The sequence below is a fragment of the Zymoseptoria tritici genome, chromosome 6 (genome assembly GCF_000219625.1).
Source record: "Zymoseptoria tritici IPO323 chromosome 6, whole genome shotgun sequence".
NCBI lineage: Eukaryota > Fungi > Ascomycota > Dothideomycetes > Mycosphaerellales > Mycosphaerellaceae > Zymoseptoria > Zymoseptoria tritici.
In genome coordinates this window covers 2,433,242-2,454,230 of record NC_018213.1, presented here as the reverse complement: position 1 = coordinate 2,454,230, position 20,989 = coordinate 2,433,242, and the positions used below count along the sequence as shown (strand labels likewise).

The 20,989-nt window shown below is 52.2% G+C and overlaps 5 protein-coding genes across 5 annotated transcripts; 3 read left to right on the top strand and 2 right to left on the bottom strand.

Annotated features, from left to right (window-relative positions):
- Window positions 1-67: 67 nt before the first annotated feature.
- On the top strand, window positions 68-2,221 carry MYCGRDRAFT_73528 (uncharacterized protein; the record flags this gene model as incomplete). The annotated part of the gene is made up of 3 exons (XM_003851651.1): window positions 68-440; window positions 525-1,731; window positions 1,779-2,221. 3 exons carry the CDS (start codon window positions 87-89, stop codon window positions 2,219-2,221), a joined length of 2,004 nt encoding a protein of 667 aa, XP_003851699.1.
- A 1,047-nt stretch (window positions 2,222-3,268) lies between these two features.
- Window positions 3,269-4,069, top strand: MYCGRDRAFT_25111 (uncharacterized protein; the record flags this gene model as incomplete). The annotated part of the gene is made up of 1 exon (XM_003851652.1): window positions 3,269-4,069. A coding segment is annotated over one exon (801 nt), but the record flags the coding sequence as incomplete, so codon positions are not given.
- Window positions 4,070-5,043: 974 nt separating this feature from the next.
- On the top strand, window positions 5,044-5,989 carry MYCGRDRAFT_94146 (uncharacterized protein; the record flags this gene model as incomplete). Its single annotated transcript, XM_003851653.1, has 2 exons — window positions 5,044-5,331; window positions 5,639-5,989. The coding sequence occupies 2 exons, from the start codon at window positions 5,044-5,046 to the stop codon at window positions 5,987-5,989; spliced, it is 639 nt and encodes a 212-aa protein (XP_003851701.1).
- A 611-nt stretch (window positions 5,990-6,600) lies between these two features.
- MgCyr1 (adenylate cyclase protein) lies at window positions 6,601-14,317 on the bottom strand (the record flags this gene model as incomplete). Its single annotated transcript, XM_003851597.1, has 6 exons — window positions 6,601-6,637; window positions 8,402-8,553; window positions 8,613-13,410; window positions 13,508-13,562; window positions 13,613-13,871; window positions 13,949-14,317. 6 exons carry the CDS (start codon window positions 14,315-14,317, stop codon window positions 6,601-6,603), a joined length of 5,670 nt encoding a protein of 1,889 aa, XP_003851645.1.
- Window positions 14,318-16,527: 2,210 nt separating this feature from the next.
- Window positions 16,528-18,694, bottom strand: MYCGRDRAFT_110012 (uncharacterized protein; the record flags this gene model as incomplete). The annotated part of the gene is made up of 1 exon (XM_003851596.1): window positions 16,528-18,694. The coding sequence occupies one exon, from the start codon at window positions 18,409-18,411 to the stop codon at window positions 16,528-16,530; it is 1,884 nt and encodes a 627-aa protein (XP_003851644.1).
- Window positions 18,695-20,989: the final 2,295 nt, after the last annotated feature.

Sequence of the window (20,989 nt, the reverse complement as noted above, 5' to 3'; positions counted from 1 at the left end):
AGCAGTCGGGTTCGAAACAACGCAGCCCTGCCCTCGTGCTTCTTTGTTGATTTATCCTGTCGCATCCAGATTCCCTTTCATCTATCATGTCCACCCTGCGACGGCGGATTTTTGGCGGAGATGGCGACACACCCGACGACTCACGCGAACCGAGCCCAGCGCCCGCGCCGAAGGAAGCTGGCGGAGATGCCTTCAAGATCATATCGAACGAGAAGCTGGACGCACTGCGAAAGAACGTGAAGCCCAAGAATTCGAAGAGGAGGAATGCCTGGATATTTGCATTGGGAGGACTGTTCGGACTGGTTGTTGCAGGCTTCTTTGCGAGCAAAGATGGAGGCTTGGACAAGCTTGTTGAATTGGCGGGACTGGAGGACATGAACTTGGACAATCTATACGATGTGCTTCCCAAAGGACTCGTTCGTGATGTGCAGAATATGCAGGTGAGAGGATATCCAAATTCGTTATGAATCTTCCGTGCTGTTTCATGGCAGCGCTGATGTTGACCAAAGGTTTCCTGAATGTAGTCTTCCGAGAAAGAAGCCGTCGACTACGATTCGTTCGCCGTTGGACTTCATGCACAGAAAGATGGAATCGTGGCGAAGTACCCGGTGATTATGATTCCCGGGGTCATATCGACAGGATTGGAGAGCTGGGGCACAGAAGACGAGTCGAGACAATACTTCCGAAAGAGACTGTGGGGATCATGGAGCATGATGAGAGCACTTATACTTGACAAGCCGAGCTGGAAGAGGCATATCATGCTGGACAAGACGACGGGAATGGATCCACCCGGGATCAAGTTGCGTGCCGCTCAAGGCTTTGATGCTGCAGACTTCTTCATCACGGGATACTGGATTTGGAACAAGATTCTGGAGAATCTGGCGACGATAGGCTACGATCCGACGAATGCTTTCACGGCTGCATACGACTGGCGAATGAGCTATCTGAACTATGAGAAACGGGACCAGTACTTTACACGGTTGAAGAATCACATTGAGGTTGCAAAGCAGATCAAGGGAGAGAAGGCGGTTTTGCTGTCACATTCCATGGGTTCTCAAGTCCTGTTCTACTTCTTTCATTGGGTCGAGGCCGAGGGCTACGGAAATGGAGGTTCTTCGTGGGTGGACGACCATATCGAGGCTTGGATCAACATTTCCGGGTGCATGCTCGGTGCCACCAAAGGAGTGCCTGCAGTGCTCTCCGGCGAGATGAGAGATACGGCTCAACTGAATGCCTTTGCTGTATACGGATTGGAAAAGTTCTTGTCCCGACAAGAGCGAGCCGAGATCTTCCGTGCAATGCCCGGCATCAGCAGCATGCTTCCAATCGGCGGAGATGCCGTCTGGGGCGATGAGACTGGAGCGCCGGATGATCAGCCGGGACAGAATGTCACATACGGCAAATTCATCAGCTGGAAGGAGTCCAACGGCACCTTGACGCCGAGGAACCTGACTGTGGGCGATTCGATTCCGTATTTGTTCACCCAGACGGAAGAATGGTACAAGGACTCGACGCAACGCAGCTACAGCCAGGGTGTCGCTCACAGCAAAAAAGTCGTCGATGACAACGAGAAGATTCCAGCAAAATGGATGAACCCTCTCGAGACGAGACTACCTCTGGCGCCCAACATGAAAATCTTCTGTTTCTACGGTATTGGCAAGCCGACTGAGCGTGCCTACTACTACCGTGAGGAGACTGATACATCTAACAACGCTACTTTCCCCACGATCGGTATGTACATGCAGTCTCGGTGTATCTCAACTTACTGACATCTCCAGACACTGGTGTTACATCCTCCGACGGCTTCAGCGACCATGGCGTCATCATGGGAGAGGGCGACGGCACTGTCAATCTGCTTTCCACCGGATACATGTGCAACAAAGGCTGGAAGCTCAAACGCTACAACCCAGCGAACATACCCATCATCGCCTATGAGATGCCTCATGAACCGGACCGCTTTAACCCTCGCGGCGGACCCAATACCGCCGACCACGTCGATATTCTCGGCCGCTCCTCGCTCAACGATCTGATCTTGCGGATAGCGGGTGGCAAGGGACACTTAGTGCAAGATACGATATTCTCGAATATCCGAGAGTATGCTGAAAAGGTCAAGATTTACCCTGATGAGGAGGGCGAGGAGCGGGTTGGCGACTGGCAGGCAGAGACTCATAAGCCGGATGAAGAAATTGTGGGAGGTGATGCAGGAAATCCCGAAGACTAGGGTTTCTGCATTGAAGCCGGATGGCGTTCTGATCATGTTCTCTTCGTGTTGCTGATTATGATACCAATTTTAGAAGCTTGTGCGGTCAGCTCTCGCACGGGGGAAAGATTCGGCTAGAGTGAGGAGACGAAGCGACGTCAGATTATCTAAGACACAGCCATGTTACACCATTGTCAATGACACCTCAGCTATTGCCGTATACGACTTTTTGACATTTCCATCTCTCTTGGAGCGATGAGTGGTCCACGAGTCAATGCTGCGACGCTTCACAATTGCGGTCAAGGAATTCGACATCGGAATCCAAATTTACACACCCCACGCGAGAAGCTTGAGAAATTGAGAGAAGCTTGGCCACCCACGACACCTCGAGTCCTCGACCTTTTTAGGCCAGTCTTCTGCAGCGGTGGGCCATGCGATACGGCATTACTTGTGCATCATCGACCGTGCTGACCATGAAACCCGGTCGCAGATGTCGCGTCTTGCCGAACATGGAATCCTTGCCGGGCTCAAATCGGCACACTGACACCACGCGTTCGGGCTCTTCAAGCGTCCACGTCTGCCGAAACGGACTGGAAACCGCGTGGTGAAATAGACGGAATCTGACGCGAGCACTGACGACAGCGATGGCGATCGTCTCCGATGGATGGCATGTGCAAGTGCAAGCCATGTCAATGCCGGCCCTCACGATTGAGCAACGTCTAGGATGTTCAACATGGGTTTGATGACTTGGACGGTGCTTATGCGGCCCCTGCTAGGGTCTCTCACTGCTCTGGAGGGGAACAAAATCGCCGGAGGACATGTTGCCATGTTTCCAGTCTACACCTCTGTTGATGCGTCGCCAGTACGATGATCCGGTTAAATGCTTTTGTGGTGACTTCGGCAGTCTTGACGACGATACTATTGCTGGCCACTTTTCATGGAGGGAACTACAGTCTTCGAAATATCGCTCCGGCGTCCTGGCATGAAGTTGCTACGGAGAGTACGCCCAAGGAATATGTTGAAGCAGGAAGCGACAAGCCGGTCCACAAAGGCCCAGCACTCACAGCAAAGCCGGAGCTATCCAAACAAAAGGCGACTCTTGTCTTAGCGACGATAGCGGAAAACGACATGTCCTGGGTGGACAACGAACTGGGCGATCTCCTCAAGAACAAGACCCAACTCGACACAGCGATCTACGTAGCCGACGACCCTTCTGCCAAATTTCACGTCCCCGAGAACAAAGGCCACGAAGCAATGGTCTGGCTGACCTGGATGATCGACATGTACGACAAGCTCCCCGAAGTCACCATCTTCATGCACGGCCACCCAGCCGCCTGGCACAACAATTTCATCCTGGAGATGTCCTCCTCTCAAATGGTGCGTCACTTGAACCTCGAAAAAGTGCGGCGGGACGGCTACGTCAGCCTTCGATGTCACTGGCATCCCGGCTGTCCCACGCATATCCACCTCAACGAGACAGTGGAGGATCCCAATAAGCCAGAAGAGGTGCAAGTCCGTGAAGCTTGGAAAGAGCTCTGGCCATCCGAGCCTATACCTGAAGTCCTGTCGACACCATGCTGCTCGCAATTCGCCGTCTCCAGAGATCAAATTCGGGTCACGCCCAAGGAGAGATACATCGAGATCCGAACTTGGCTGCGCAAGAGCAAGCACCCCAGCTTCATCGTCGGACGCATCTTCGAATACATCTGGCACGTAATCATGAACAACGGCTCCCTGATCTTCTGTCCGGATCCGCGAGTCTGCTACTGCGAGGTGTACGATGTGTGCATGTCGCCCGACGAGTACATGGAGTACTTTGACATCGGCGAGGCGTGGCGGGGCGTGACGCACGAGCTGAGATTGTGGAAACAGTGGTATGAAGAGAACGGTAACGTTGACGAACAGCCGGGTGAATATGCAGATCAGATCGCTCAAGAGTCGGGCCTGGATCCAAAAGAGACGGATGGTTGGACGCGAGGGGATTGGTTCCAACATAAAGCCAATGAGCTGTACAATGAACTGAACGAGAGGAGGCAAAAGGCTTTCGACGCGGCCAAGAATCCCGCCACGAGGACGGCGGTGATCGAAGCGGCGCTGCAGAACCCGTTGGATGTACCCGCCTCGGAAGATGATTATCCGTGGTGGTTTTAGAGAGGAAGAGTCCGCCACGTATCGATCAGCTTTTCCGAGCAAACGTCTCTCTCTCCGCGCTCCGCTCACTTCACCAAGTCGCCTCACTGCTTGCACACCTAAATAATCGTCCCGCCGGCGTACGTTCTCAAGACTTCCGCGGTTCAGAACTTGCGTTAACGGCCGAATGGTTACAGCGAGACGATGGATCGTTCACTTCGAACCCGTGGATGTTCGAATCTAACTGAAAACTGTCTTGCCGGTTTGGTTGTCCCCACCTGCATCTATGCCGGGGTTTTTCTTTTTGTCCTGTCTCCGTGGACATCGGAAAGGGCTGGAGCTCCGTTTTGCCTACTGAAGCTGCAGAAGGAAGTAAGATGATCCGTTTTGTCATGTGGTAGGAGCGGTGAAATGGCGCTTCGATATATTTTTGCCAGTCATGGCGAGAAGAAGATGGAAGTCCAGAGGCCCGCGCTTTGTCACATGCAAGTGAGCCTGTTCAGCACCGCATCTGGACTCAGCAGCGTCTTGCATGTGATAATCGAACTAGAACTATCGAGCATGCGCTGTCTCTATCACATGCAAGTCACCAGCTCACTGCTGCTTCATTCGGAAAACTCTCCGCTCAACGATTCCTCCAACTTGAACCAACACCGCTGCAACCACAACGACCTCCCACCGCAACCAACGAACACACCTCAGCTACCACCGCAATGGACACCTGCCGCGAACAAATCCTCGCCAACCTCAAAGTCATCCGCCCCTCGCTGACCCGTACTGGCAACGATCTCGAAGTCATCACCGCTCGCGCAAGTTTTGGAGGAGTCTACTACAACGCTTGGGTCTTCTCCTGGAGCGAGCCACCACTTCCAATCCTCAAAGGTCCCAACAGCACCTCAAGCAAGAAAGCCGTCGAAGCTCTGCTGGAGATGACGTCCGATCTGGTTGCTCTCGGATGTAAGGACGCTATCAAGGATTTTGAGGCGCAACTCAGCCATCAGGTGGGAGATGGGGGTTTGGTGTTGGAGTCGTCTTTTGCGGAGCCGGAGTTGGGGGAGAAGTGACGGATCTCAAACATTTGCGCAGGAGACCGCCCGAGCCGATCCATGCCAATGCTTTCGTTTACATACCGCGTTGTTCCTGCACTTAACAAATTTCCGATTCTTCTGTCTTCCCAATTCGACTTCCTTCCCTTCCCAACAACGACAATCGGAGAGACACACCGCGGAATAGCGTGATCTTCCAACACCAGCAAAGGAACCGTCCTCCATCCCTCGGCGCCAATCATCAATTAACAGCGAACATCAGCCACAAGCCATCACGATTATGGACGACTGCCGCAACCAGATCATGGAGAACATGAGCGTCATTCGCCCATCTTTCGAGCTCTCAGGCATCAAGATCATCACTTCGTTCGACGGATACCACCACGTCGCCTGGCTCTGCACGGTCAGCGATCCACTCTATCCACACATCAAAGGACCGCAGTCGACCTCGGCCGTGGCTGCAATGGAGGGTCTGCTGAAGACTACCTCGGAACTGGTTGCGCTCAAGTACGGAGGTGCTTTCAGAAAGATTGAAGCAACGCAATACAGCTACGTCTCGCCCAAGGGGTTTGTGTCTAAGACCCTCAGTACTGGGATCATGAAGGATCTTTGAAGGCATTACGTCTATGTGATAGCATGCTCCGGGACAGCAAGCGATGCAATACCACGTGGCAACGAAATTGCTTGGTGTCGGTGAAGCGGCATTCGGGACGCGAAAGAAGTTCCTGACTCTTTACACGGATTGGGAGAATACAGACTACAAGCATTCAGAAGTCTCTGTCTTGGCTTCCCTGTTCATCGAAGCTCGAAGTCGATTATCATAGCCAGGTCTTCAACCGAATCACAAGACTCTCCCTCAGTATCGACTCACTAAGTACTATTCACAACGAGGACTGAGCGTAGTTTGCTTCCTTCAACATGCCCCATTTGAAGACGATTCTCTGGCCAGCCTTCACGAATCCCTGCATGTGTCACATGCAAACGCTTTCTACAAACACCGCATTCTTGCTTTTCTCTCCTCTTTTGAAAATGTGAACTCTTTCCTTCAGCACCACCGCTGTCAAGACAAAGCAGATACACGCAGGGCTATCAAGCTCAAGCAAAAGTACCGTTCCTATCCACCTTCCGGCATCTTCATCCATTAATCACCATCATCAGCCGCAATCAATCACGATGGACAACTACCGCAACCAAATCGCCGCGAACATACGCATGGTCCACCCTTCACTTCCTCGGCTTGACGAAGGCCTCGAAGTCATCACTTCATCCACAGGAACCCTTCTGCGCCGCGATCCGCCCGGTCAAACGACCTCTGCCTTCATCATCGATATCACCAGGTTCCCACTCAAGGTCATCATCAAGGGACCAGGTCGAGACTCCAATTCAGAAGCCCTTGCTGCGCTACTTACGATCACCACTAAGATGATGGATGCGAAGTTGGGTGGAGACCTTGAGGCGTCTGTCAAGAAGTAAGGCGAAACGATTGACGGGAGTGGATGCTTTACGGCTTATTGATTGCTATGGTGTGCTTCAAGCTTAAGCGCAATCGTTCAGCAACGCCAGCCTACAGCAACGCCAGCGTACAGCAAAATTGGGTCATGCTTCGGAGCGGAAGGTCATGAAATAGAACACTTGAGCAGGCCTTGTGTCTGGGCTGATACGAGGACACTGCAAGGCGCCCTTGAATCGGCGGGAAGGAAAGTCAGTGCGTCAGCTAGTCCTTCAAGCACGAGCTAGCCCCTGAATGTCATCTTTCTGCCATTCTACTACCCGTAGCTCTACGCTGGCAAAAGCCGCCATCGTTCCTCTAGTACTTTGTCGATTCCCAAATTCACCCCTGACTATCAAGGAGAAGATGAACTAGTTGTCGCACATACTTGAGGAACTTTCTGGGACAGACTTTCTGGTGCCCTGGATGTGTCATATGCAAACAATGCAAACACCGCCTGCAAACGCAGCAGACCCGCTTTGCTTCCCGTCCTTTTCCTTCGAAAAAGTTCCGCCTCTCTACTTCAACTTGACACACATCGCGAACACACACAAGCGAGACCAGTCCCCACCAGGCCACAAGAACAGGTACGAAAGCTTCTCAGTGCCCATCAGTTGCCACAAAATTAACCACCATCGTTAGCCACCACTTCATCAAGATGGACGGCATTCGCAAGCAGATCTTCGCAAACTTGCGCGTCGCCTGCCCCTCGTTCACCCAATATGGCAACAGCACCGAAATCGTCATCAGATTCAGAGACGGTCTCTTCTACGCCTGCGTCTGTGGAGGTGCAGATTCCAACCGCGCACCGGAGGCAGGCATCATGGGACCAGGTGCACACGCCCCGGTGGAGGCCATGGAAGGCTTGCTGGTCACAACATGCTGCCTTGTGGAGGCGAGGTGCGCGCATTCGTTCGCGAGGTCCACCGGGCAGATAACCGCCAAGATGATCGAGGGTGGATTCGTCTCAAGGTCCGCTGCGGAGGAGACTGTGAGAGAGGACTGAGTATTGCGGGTACTCGGCGAAGAAGCTGAGCTCGACTGCAATTCAATTCAGTCAGCAACTTCAGCGTGGTCAGAAGGAGATGATTGCTCTTTTCTCGTCAGGCCGGAGGTCTTCAGCCGGGCAGGAAAGGCGCGAGAAACGAGCGCGAGGAGGATGACTAGAATCATAGACATCAGCCCAAGACTAAAACTCATCATCTCCACTGCTCGACTATGGAGCGCCAGACAATCAATCAAATAAAGTCTGGTATTCCACAAAAATCAGCTAGATAGAAGAAGAACAATAAATAACCCCTAACAACTCCAACGCTCCCATCATCCAAATCGTGACATCGTGCCCAATACAAGCAAGCAAGCAGTGAAGCGCAACGCAACTCCCTCTTTGCGCTTCAAGAATGAATACTGGTACAAAACGTAGTACGGGGCCTGCCGCTACGAAGCCGATAACGCACCGGCTCTTCAGCAGCAGCAGCAGCGAAATTCCATCAACATCAACCACCTCCTAAGTCAGGCATCCGACGACTGCCTCACTAATCTGCCGCCGTCGCCGCCTTCAACGTCTTCAACTCACTCAACTGCGCCGTCAAGTCGCCCAGGATATCCTCCATCGGACAAGCCTGGCTAAGCATACCCTTCGCAAACGGCCGGATCATATTGCGAATCGCAAGGGTGGAGATGCACGTCTGCAGATCAGGTCAGCACTTCCATCACCATCATCTCACCACAAGGGGTGCCAACTCACCTCAATCCTACTAATCTGATGCTCCACGAAATTCACCAGAAATCGATCCGTGATCTCCCCCGCCCCTTGCCCATGCTTCATCCTCTCCAACAACGCCGTCTCCGGTGCCCGCAAAGACTTCACCCCGGGACTCTCCAGCGTACTACACAACATCTCCAGCCTCAAACTGACATTCCACAGATCCCACACATTATCCGTGTCGATCGTCAACTGGCTATTCCTCGTCTTCTTCGCCTCCTTCTCACTCGCAATATGCGCTCTCGACTCTGCCTCCGCTTTCTGCTGCTGCACCACAAGTCGCGAAGCGAGGGAGTGCGGGTACATGAGGTAGATGTACTCCGGGTTCTCAAGACCTTTCAGAGTCCTCTGGCCGAGATCTTTGACTTCGAAACCTTGACTGCTGAGAGAGCGGAGTTCACGCCGAATGGTCTGCGACATGATGTCGTCGTTGAGGGTATCTTCCGAGCCGGTGGAGGTGCTGCGGTCGGATTCGATGTGAGACTCCAGCATGCGTTGGACTTCCTGGATGAAGTCGGAGGAGACGCAGATTTGTCCGCCGTCGGCGACACTTTCGATGCGAGCGGCGCGGTTGACCATAGGGCCGAAGTAGTCCATGCGCTTGGTGACGGGATCGATTTCGCAGACCGGCCGACCCCAGTGGATTCCCATGCGCACGCTGAGACCGCGGAAGATGGGGTTGCCGTCACCGTCGCGCATCTCCTCGCCGTGTACGCTGTTGAGAATCTCCTGCGGCCATTGAACTTCGAGCAGCTGGCTCTGGATCGTGAAGCACCACAGAAGTGCGCTCGTAACGGTGGGAAAAGCGACCATGAAAGCATCACCTTCCGTCTTCACTTCATATCCTCCAATGATCCTCAAATGGCGACGCATAACTTCATTGTGCATCTTGATAGCCGACTGCATGGCGATGGGGTACGTCTCCCACAAGATCGTGCTGTTCTTGATGTCGGTGAAGACGAGCGTAACTTCACCCGTCGGCGCATCGACTTCTTGATCCAAACGTGCGAGCTTCGAGTCTCCCACTGCATCACGGCCACGCTTGGCTTTCCGTACGGTGGTGAAGTAGTCATCAGGCGATCCAGAAGGACCCATGCTCATACTATGGGTCCTGAAGCGCGCCTTTTCTCGCTTGCGCAAATCACTCACTCCAATCATCATGACCATGATCTTGCCCGTGGCGCCAAATGCGATGGCCAAATCTCTCAGCTTCTGCGCCGCTCGCATGAGATCAGCGCGTTCTGATCGAGCGACGTCGACAGCGAAGTCGGGTGTGAGGTAGTCCCAGAGTTCTCGTGACGCAAGCAATATCATCTCATCGGACTCTTTGATGTCCACCTTGCTCACATACGGTTCTGCTATCACGCATGGAGTCAGTTGGACATAGCCGAAAGCGCGAGAGACATCGAGCTGGTCGTTGAGTTTTCCTTGGCGAGAAACAAAGCCGCCGGCTTCACGGATGCGCTGTCTCTCGCTGGCTTCCGCAGGATCGTGTTTGCGAGTGATCTGTCGATGACCACCTTCAGATTGGATGAGCAGAGCCTGCGCATCGCCGACGTTGGACATGTAAAGCTCCATGCCGTGCAGGTACATCACTGTAGCCGTACTTCCTGAAGTGAGGTCGTCTTCACCCAACTCCGGACCAACGACGCTTCCGCGGTGTACGAGCGCGCTGCTTGGATGTTCTTTTGCATCGATGGCCTGTGTCGCAGCAGTAGCCAGCTCTTTATTCAACGCGAGGTATGTCCGACGAAGTGCATCAATCGGATTCTCCTCCGGCTTCGTCTTCTCCAACTCCTCGATGAAGTAGTGCTTAAACTTCTCATGCAAGAATTTGGCAATCTTGCTGCCTCCTGAAGAGAGTGACTGACCATCAAAGAGACCGATAAGCGCCTCGTCTTCGTGTCCTCTGAAGCGCGGCACAACCATGTCCAATGTCGACAAATGCTCATTTCGTCCGAGCGTGTCGGCCATACCATAAGGCATCGTTGTGCCGATGACCGAGCCAGCGAGCCGAACACGCCTATCAGGAGCTTGATCAGGCACTGAAGGAATCGTGAGAGTCACATCCATCAGACCGAGAATGCGCAGATTGATGAGTGACGAGAAGTCTGTCAAATCTCGCTGACCGCGCTCGGTGGTTGCTTGTGATGCCGGCTTGATCTCTAAGCGTTTGTTGCCGGAAAGGTTGAGGTACCGGAGTTGGCGATTCCAGTTCCAATTCCAATCATAAGGCCAATTGGAGACGTTGTACTTGAGCATGTTGCTTCCGACGTCGAGAATTGCAAGTCGCTGAACTTTGCCTAATTCGGCTGGTAGTACTTGGAATTTGTTGTTGTTGATGTGGAGCACCTTCAATGACGACCCTTCTTCGAGATCCTCTGACGGGATGGAAGTGAGGTCATTGCCGGAGAGGTACAGCTCAGTGAGATGTGTCCACTTTCTGATCGTGCGTGTGGGTACATCGTAGAGTCGATTGTACGACAGATTGAGAATCCGCAGTTCCGGAAGCAGGACCAGCTCATTGAACACATCGTCCTCAAGCCGATTATCAGCGAGGAAAAGATGTCGTAGAGAGCTGGAGAATGTCGCCGCCAATCGACTAGAAAGCGTCGAGTCTTTTCGAGCTGGACCGCCAGGAGTCACGGTACCGACACTGCTAGCCGTACTGCCTCTGGCAAGAGCATTACTCTTGCCGGAGTGATACGACACAACAGACCCTTTCCGCGAGTTACTGCCAGGGGAGCTCGAGGTGCTCATCATGCCCGCCACTTGACTCGGCCGCCGAAGCTGAAAGTCTTCCAGCTTGCCTAGCTCCTCAAAGTCGGGACTACCGCCTGAGTTTGGCACCAGCGTGTTGGGCGTCAGTGTCACAGGCGCATCGGGGAGCGGAGGCAGTGGAGAGCCCGGCTTGGGGAAGTCCTGCAAGACGTTCGACGATACGTTGAGCGTTTCGAGGCGTTTCGCATACCAAATCTCGGGCGGAAGCATGCCAAGGTTGTTCTCCCGAACGTCCAGATACCGCAGCTCGGTCAGACGCCCGATCTCGGGTGGTATTCGGCTGAGTTCGTTCTTTGCGATGCTGAGGTACTCGAGTTTCTGGAGGAGGCCAAAGTTCGGTGATAGCGAGACAAAGTGATTCTTGCTGATGGTGAGTTTCGTGAGGCCCGACATCTTCATGAACAGAGCGTCGGGCAGTTGTGCCAATTTCGCGGAGGCCAGGTTGAGGACGGACAGCGAGGGCACAGGAGAATTGAGATCGAAGTTAGTGACAGGATTGTGGTTGAGGAAGAGCACCTTCAGACAATGGAACGATCCTTCGAACTGGGAAATGCTGTTGTGACCAAGCATGAGTGCTTCCAGTTTGGGCAGCTGAGAGACAACATCGATGTTGGAGATGGCGTTGAACCGTGCGTCAATCTCACGGAGACTGACGAGGGAGCTGAAAGACTTGTGAAAAGGACCCGAGAGCTTGTTATTCGTCGCCCATAATCGCTCCAGGTTGACAAGAGTCGAGACGTCACCCATGTTGGATATTGAATTAAAGCTGATGTCCAGGTCGACCAGAGTTGTCAGCTTTCGAAGTGCATCGGGAAACTCGGTCAGGGAGTTGGAGGATAGGTTGAGACTGCGCAGCGCACGATACTGCTGAAAGTAAGGTGGGACATTGGCGAGCTTGTTGTTGGACAGTTTCAAACTGAGCAGTCCTTGCAGCTTGTGCAGATCCGCGTGCTCGAGCTGTTCCAGCCTGTTGTTCGAGATGTCTAGTGTTGTGAGTCGGGTGGCGAGCGATAAACTCGGCGGTACCCTCCACGCTTCGTTGCTAGTGTACTTGATCTCTCGAAGCTGCGAACAACTTTGGATAAAGTCTTTCGGGATGTCTAGCGTCAGATTCCTCGACAAATTCAGCGTGATGATCTCGGTGGCCTTCTGGTACAGCGTAATCGGTATCGTGATGAGATTGCGACCAGAAAGATCGATGTGGTTGAAACGCTGCATCTTGTTGAATCCAGGATCGCGCTCCAGACTAGAGTATCCGCTCATCTTGGACGGCAAGAATGTGAATCGACATAAGTAGCCATGGTCTTCTCGTCCGAGATCTTCCAGATGGTCCTGCTCTTGGTATCCAGCCATCTCCAACAACCGCTTTTGAATGACCAGCGGTCTTTCACCAGGCGCAAGCTGTCGGCTGGTGTCCTGTTTCCGCATGATAATCTGGTATTTGTCCAACTCGTCCTGTAGAAAGGTCTTCTTCGCCATCATCGATATCAGCTCGGCTGCTGTTGTGTTCAAGCTGGCGGAGATGACAGCGAAAGTGCTGTCGGCTCGGAATATTCGCATGAAGTACATCGGACCAGAGTCATCGGTGGGCACATTTCCATCATCGTCCAGTTCCGTCAGCCTCCGCAGATTCTCATCGGCGACTTTGTTGACTGCCCAACTGTCCGGAGCATCCCACGCACCCTTTTCTTCCGTTGTTGATTCTACAGGCTCCTGTTCGGGCGGCCATCCGGCGTAGATCTCTCCCGTCGGAGGTGTCATTAGCGGCTGCTTGTGGTCCACGATCCCTTCCATATGCGACATATCCGTATCCAGATGCCACAGCGCTTCTCCAACCACAGCGTGGCTCTCGTTGGGATCTTTGACAGGTCTGTTGGCTTCGGTCGGGAACGTGTCTGTCTTCTTGCTCTTAAAAGGCAAACGATGCTCCTTTCTCGGTGTCGCACCCATGCTTGCTAGATCCGTTTTGGACTTCGTCATTGGCTTTGATACGGCTTTGCTATCGGCCCGTTCTGATCGACCCTTTGTTGAAGTTTGCGTCAAAGCTGGAAGGGAGGTCACAGAACTCGACTGTTGCATAGTCTCCGGGCCTGAACGTTCCGGTGGTTTGTGTCGACGGGTAACACGATCCAACAACGATCGTTTCGGGGCCTGGGAGTTAGTCGGCGAACGCTGTGCTGTCTGATGGCTCCGAACGCTACGTTCGCTCGGGGCTGGACTGATAGACCTGGTCTGCTTCAGGTTGAGCGCTGCGCTCCTCGAAGTGGGCGTGGGCTCCTTTCGCATACCACTAAACGACTGTTCCCGGCTTGTTGCAGGTCGAAGTGGAAACCCGCCGGATTGCCGTTCATCATTACTCCGATTATGCCTGTGACCCGGTAGGTGGAGGCGGGATGCGGTTGAATTCTTTGACGATTTGCCGTTGCTGGTTCCGGATGGGAAGAAGGAATCAGGCGCGTTCTAGGGGAAAGGATGTCAGCAGTTGTTGCCAGTAGAGCTCGCGGACCCATCCTGCCCAAACATCAAACTTGACATACCTCAGGATCCTGGACTACCCATGGCGTGACTTCGCTCACAGGTTGTGGATTTGGAGTTCGCGGTCTCGACAATGAAGGACTGGGAGGTCCGCTCCGCATCATCGCATCGTTGAAGGAATTATTCCGGATTCCCGGCTGTCCACCAGACGCAAGAGCTGAGGAAGCGCCATTTCTAATCGAGCTGGCCTCCGAATTTTGTCTGCTGGCATCGTTGATCACACCGGGCAGTGTGACATCGTCACCGAAGAAGCCTTGCAGCTTCTTGTGTACACGCCCGCCGCCCGCACTCGACTTGGACCCTGCCGACGAGACCGTCGTAAGACTCGCTATCGATGGCCGTCTGTCCTCGCCGTCGCCAGGAAATCCCATTGCACCGCCCGGAGGGTTGTATCCAGGCGAGATCTGCCCGATGTTGTCATTCGAATCATTGCTAAAGAAGCTGCCCTGAAACACAGAGGGCACTTGTGCGGTCTTGTCGGTCGCCCAAGCGGGCATCGGGAGCATCGCGGGAGGCTGATGTCTTCGATTTCGATCTTTCGCCGGAGGTGTGCTCATGTGTGGCTGCTTGCTCATTTGCTCATCTCGGGGTGGAGTGTTCTCCCATGGTGCAATGTCGCCTCGAGCATTGGTTGGGGTAGGTTTGGGAACGAGCGTGCTCGGCGAGACCTCTGAGTCCTGTCGTTCGAGTCTAATGAGCTATTGTTAGCATTGGTGTCTCTCATATCCCGCCCATTCGAGTACTGATATGCACGCAGCCGGCTACCACCTGACAGATCCCGCCCAAGCTCATGTGTTCATCTCTTTGCGCATATGCCAGCACCCTGATCTTTCCACAACAGACGTGCATCTGAACCATCCTCCTGCGAAACTGACATTCCCCACCCAGCATCACCCACGCTCTTCCACCTGTTCCCATCCACGCCGGCTACGCGCATATCCCCTGGCCGAACAAAGAAACGGACAAATACATACTGCCTCTTAGTATGCAGCTTCCCGAGCCCCTTGACAGTGGAGAAACTGGCGAACGGGCCTCTCACGGTATCGACAGAACGAGACGACTCGGCGCCAGTGGATCCATGGCGCTTTCCATCCGCAGTGCTGTTACGAAGGGTCATGCTCCTCGCTGCGCGCGTGGCAGCATCAGCCCATCGAGGCTCAGCGGATTGCACGGGAGAATCACCGAGGACGAGGAACGCGGGAGGGGTAGGTAGGATATCTCGCTCGCTCGTGGCGGTCACATTCGTGTCGAGGGACGGGCGGACTTCGAGAAGGAAAGGTAGTCCTACACAGACAGCCGACGGACCGCTTGCTGGCTATGCGCCGGGGAGGGGAGAGGTGGTGGGAGGAGGAGGAATGACGCGAAGGCGGAGGCGGAGGCGACGGTCGCCTGCAGATGTTGTTACACACTGGGTCGGTATCCAGCGAGCTGGCGCTGGCGCAACGGAACGCACGCCCTCACTCTCACACACAGGGCGGACCGTGCCTTGCGTGCCGTGAAAGAGGGTTTGACGGCTGGCACTTGCGCGCGAACGGTGGTTGTTTGTACCTCACTCTGTGGACGTCTTGCGAATGTCAACTCGTCGCAGTGGTCAGTGTTGTTTCGTGCGATCACCTATTCTTGATGGTCAGGAATGTAGTCTATGCGAACGACGCACACCTCGTCAATCATCAGACGGGAGCGATCTTCAAACATACAGCATAAGCGAGCAGTTTGCTGCTGACAAGGGAGGGGTCCTCGGGATGCAGCTTGTAAACGACAAGCCTCACTAGAACTAATACAGCGTCCAACCAAATCTCCAGCTCTCGTCTTCGCCCGACCGTTCTGCACCATCGGACCGTCCACAGATCGGCACCAGCTGTTGACTCGATGAAAGCTTGCTGTGTTGCGGGCCTAGATCTCCTTCTCCTCCACTTCACGTCTTCCATCGTATGTCATAACTACCAAATGTCCGCATTGTGGACGGCTTCAAAGGAGATGCAATTCTGCTTACATCCATGCCTAGGTGGCCTCACATCCACCACTCCATACTAATCTCCGCGATCATGGCGGAAGTTACGGCAGACACTCCGATCGAGGACATGCTGCGTGGTTGATTAAGCCCCGGAAATCATGCCTTGTCGCATCCTCGTAGCTGGGAGATTGTTCGGATTTGCGGTTTGTGGAGGCGGAAATGCTGTAGTCTGTAGGATATTTTCATCGTCGAGCAGCATTAACTGCTACTCTGCTTGCACGACTACCTCTTTTACGTGTCTGCTCAATCACTTATACAATTTTACCATGTCTGCTCGATTACCTGCCTGTTCGACTATTTGGTGTGTCTGCTCACTCATCTGCACGCCTATTCACCGTGTCTTTCATCTCGCCTGTACGACTACGGTACGCTGCATGTCTGAGCAATTCACTCGCACGCCTAGCATGTACATAAGGTAACTGTCCACCGAACTGACGAGCCACAGGAACGCGATCGATCATAATTCGTAATTTGGGTATCATAAAACCTCACTACCTTTTCCAAGCTATTGGCACACCTGTGCGCCTTTCCTTTAATCCTCAGCATCCGCAAGCTTGTACCATTCTCTCACGAAATCTGCGGTTTACTCCCCAAATTCACCGGCGGCGGCGGTCCATCTATATCCGGATACGGCAAATGACTGCCCAACGCTCCCATATTCATAAATGTCCTTGGCTGTAGAGGTGCTGGCGCACCATAACCCGGATACGGCAAACCTCCTGTGACCGGAGTTTTCGGCGGCACAGGAGGAGGTGATGGGGGCTGGTAATTCTGCTGGGCGTGGGGAAAGTCCTGACTTTGGCGTGGAGAGTTGTCCAAGTAGGAGTTAGTGGAATATCGGCTGTGAGGAAGGTCTTGGGATGGTCGATGTGGTGGATATTGTTGGGAGGAATAGCCGCCATTTGAGCCATGTCGCGGTTGATAACGCCAATCTTGGTCGTAGCTGGCGCCGGACAGGCTGTGCTTATGATCGGCAAGCCCTGACCGATGGACGTAGTTCGGATCAGTAGGCGAGTACATTCCAGGGCGGAAGTGGTCATCCCCAGGCAATTCAACAGCCAAGTTGTTCGCGGGCGACTCGAGTGGCATGGGCGGCCAGCGGTGGTCTCGAGAGTGATCCGGCTGCCCGTCAGACCTGCCATATTCGGGTCCATCGTGTCCAGCTCGCTTCCTGGCTTCAGCGCGCTCTGACCTGACCTTAGTAAAGTGGATTTTGCCGACTTTTGCCGCCGCATCCACTGTCTTGATTTGAACGTCTGCCTTGCTCAAGTATGCCCTGGTGTTGGTGCTGATTTCGGAGAGCCGGTACCATTCATTCATCGCCATTTCGCCTACCCCAAGCTCGCAGTTCAAGCGATAGTAGTTCTCCGGGTTGACGCCTCTTGCATTGAGATGCTCACGGAGCATAAACTGGTGAGAATCCTCACATCCCTCCATTTTCGCGATGAGCTTCCTTCTCGCTTCCGCAAAGTCGCTCATACTTCCACCTAGAACGCCCTCCCACCACTCATGGTCCTTCTTATTGGTGTTCGGAGGCCTTTTACCAGTCCCGACGCTTACAAATACTCCCACCTCCCGGCCTGGCCATTCGTTTTGTACTGCTTCATCCAAAATTCGTGGCGATGGGTTGTATTTGCCAGCTCCTTCATCGAGATACACGGAAAGGCCGATTTGAATTGGCTTGAAGGCCAGCTGAGTCGCACAAGTCGCTCGTCCGGCTTGCCAGATGGTACAGTTGACGTCGGGTGCTGGCTCCTTTCGAGAATCATATGATCGTAGCAACCCGATGACGGATGACCCCGCGAGTACTGCCGTGACTGCTGTCTTGGTTCTGTTTTCCCTGGTATCGTACAATAATGTATTCGGGTTGCCAGATCGTCCTGCTGCGAATGAGACGCCACCACCTGGCGGACTCATGCCCATCCTGCTGTAATCACTACCCTGGCTGATCGTTCTCTGTCTTGTTGACGGACTTGAACTGTCTGAGGTCGGTGTCATTGGCGTGGCATTCGCGAGGGTGTCGTTGCCCTCTCCGTCAGATATGGTATGTTCCCGTACGCACTGCCGAATCGCGTCTTCCAACCGACTTGCCTTGAACATGGTCGACTTCAGCGGCATACCAAAGAGGGTCTTGTCCGTCTCAAATACCCTTTTTGTCATGCGCACGTACACTTCTTTGCAAGTGTCCAGGTCGAGGCGCAGTCTGCCCAGCATGATTGCAATCAACCCTCCTGTACCCGTCCCTGCGATGAGATCGAAGTGGTCGCATGGCTTTGGTATTTCATCTCGCTTTGGCGGTCGGCCGTGAATCTCCACGAAGATCTTGTGCATCAGCTCTTGCAGGATGATGAGCATGGAGAAGCCACGCACTCCTCCGCCGTCCAGGCAGAGAATGCGCAGAGGCGGGCCCTTGGTGGTGTCCTTGCGCCGTATTCTGCCAGCCTCGTCCATAGTGTCTGGTCCTCGCGGCGCGTAGGCCGCGGCTCTTATGGTCTTTCAGTCCTCGAAGTATCTCGGCCCTGGTGTAGGATCTGGTAGGTCGGGGAAGCGTGAGATTGCGTTGGTCGTTGTTGTTGTGCGGGAGAGAGATCTCGTGCTTATGAGAGCTGTGTACTGTAGGTACCGGTGTGTGTCACACGTGGAGGCACGCGACGGGATGAACAGTGAATGTTGCGAAGTGGGGTGTCGGTGAAATCGAGGCGGAGGAGGACGCCGGTCTTGTGGTCTGATTATTGCGATCGGCCTCGGAGGATTATAAGCTGATCGGTTCCTCAAGCAAACTTGTTCCTGACCGTACCACCCGAGCAAGGCATTAGAAGGTTGCTTTTGTGTCGCGTCTATATCGATGTCCAAAGTGTGGCGCATCCTTGTCTCGAGGTCCCATTTTGCGGGGCGCCCGACGTCAGCCTTTGCAGGGAAGCAGCGATTTCTCCCCTTCTTCAAGTCAGTGCACTTCGGAGTCGCCGTGGCTAGTAAGGAACAAGGTCTAGGAAGCTCTTCCGCTCGACAAGGAGTCACCAGTACGAGGACTCCGACTTGAAAGCCATAATCAAGATGCTTAGAGATGAGAGCGATTTTCGGACTTGTGTGCTTGCAATCTACTTCGCCCCAAACAGCTGTTATGCAGTGTCGTGCATGAAGAGCTTCTGAGCAACATCCGCGGAACTCGGACGATATGGCCGCCTCGATATGAACTGTGGCGCACAGCAGCTTCGCTAAAGACAAGGACCGGGAACATGCCTTCACATCGGTTGGGGTCCTTGGGGAGACGCCACGATGGTTCGAGGGTTGGTGATCGAGAGGAACTACCATCGAGGCGCAGTCGACGGACCCTCTCATCATGGTCCGGTACGAGCACCACACGAGCCCAGAATCGTCCGGACTGAGCGGGACAATCCATGTTCGCAAGGGCCATTGCTGATTCCGTCCTTGTCGAAAATCCTGGCCTGTTCGGCGACCCTGGTGTGATTGGACTTAAGCTGAGTAAAAGAAGACCTCTGATTGGCAGGTATATATTGTTATATAGAGAGAATCTTAAGTGTGAGATTCTTACTTTAGCTATCTGTGTGTGGGAATGCCTTAGCACTAGTTATGTGCACTTTACTAATAGTTAGTCTAATAATCCATAACACTCCCCTATTAGCAGCTGCATTATTACGAGCTGTCTATTACCTAAATATAGCAGGTATTTACCTACTACGTAGCTAATGCTCGGCTTTAGCTTATTAAAAAGCATCTTCTTCTAGCTTTTTTATTCCTCTACTTTATAATCTACACCTCTTATCTATTTAGCTAATTTATTAGCTAATCTATTATCTATCCCTTACAGCTATTAATAATATAATCTATATTACTAGCTATAGCTTCTAGAAGAAGAGCAGCTTTCTCTATCCCTAGGAAAACCTTCTAGCAAGTTATCGATAAAGCAAGAGCTATTAGTAGTAGAGATCTCCTATAGATCTACAAAGATAGTTCTGTAGTATATTAGACTATATATTAACTTATTAGAGGAGAGATAAATAAATACTATAACAGAGTAAATATTAAGGCTTAGGGTCCCTTCTTTTTTGTAGCTTACTTTAATAACTTTATAGCTAAGCTTAATAAGGATCTCTTTACTATAGACCTTATTAATATAGTAATAGAGGAGCTGTATAACCTAAGGAAGTAGGCCTTCCTAGTAGAAAACTACCCTAGTCTAATAACTCCTAATCCTTAGGGATTTGTATTATACTATAACTAGACTCCTCTTAGCTAAATGTTAAGCTCTAATAAGATAGAGATAAAGTAGTAGTTAGTAGCATAGCATCCTATATATGTTCTCCTTAAAATCCCTTCTTCCCTAATAGAAACTAACATTCTCCTAGGCTTTAAGTTAAGATTCTAGGGGAATTAGCTTAGTCTTTTAGTAGTAGTTTTAGGGGGGCAGGCTGTAGGTTCTAGGATATGCTCTAATACTTTTAGGTTTTTATAGAAAAGTTTTCCTTTAGCTAGGTGTTTTTCTTATAGTTTCTTAGATGCTTTTGTAGAGGTATGTAGTTGCCTCCTTTCCTTTATATAGATAAGAATAAAATAAGTATTCTAAGTGTTATACTTCTTAGTTTTGTAACAAATAAAATAGTGTAATTCTAGGGAGGGAATCCTTCTTAGGTAGGAATATAGGTATTAAGGCATAAATTTAAGAGTAATTTCCCTTTTCTTATTAAGGGCTAGTTAGTCTAGTAGTATAATTTCTAGCTACAAATTAGAAGGTTATAGGTTTAATTCCTGTATTAGCCTCTCTTATATGTCTATGTTAGCTGCCTAATATAGACACATAAGTATCTTTTTGCTAGATTTATGCATCTATATATTAGAGGATAGTGTTTAGGGATTTTAGTTTTGTTAGACAGTCTGCAAGCTGCATATCTGTCCTTATAAACTCTACCTTAATACTCCCCTTATTATATTGTTCTCTGCAGTAATAGTTCCTAAGAGAGACATATCTTAATCTTTTAGAGTTAGCATAGTTTTCTATAAGGCTAATAGC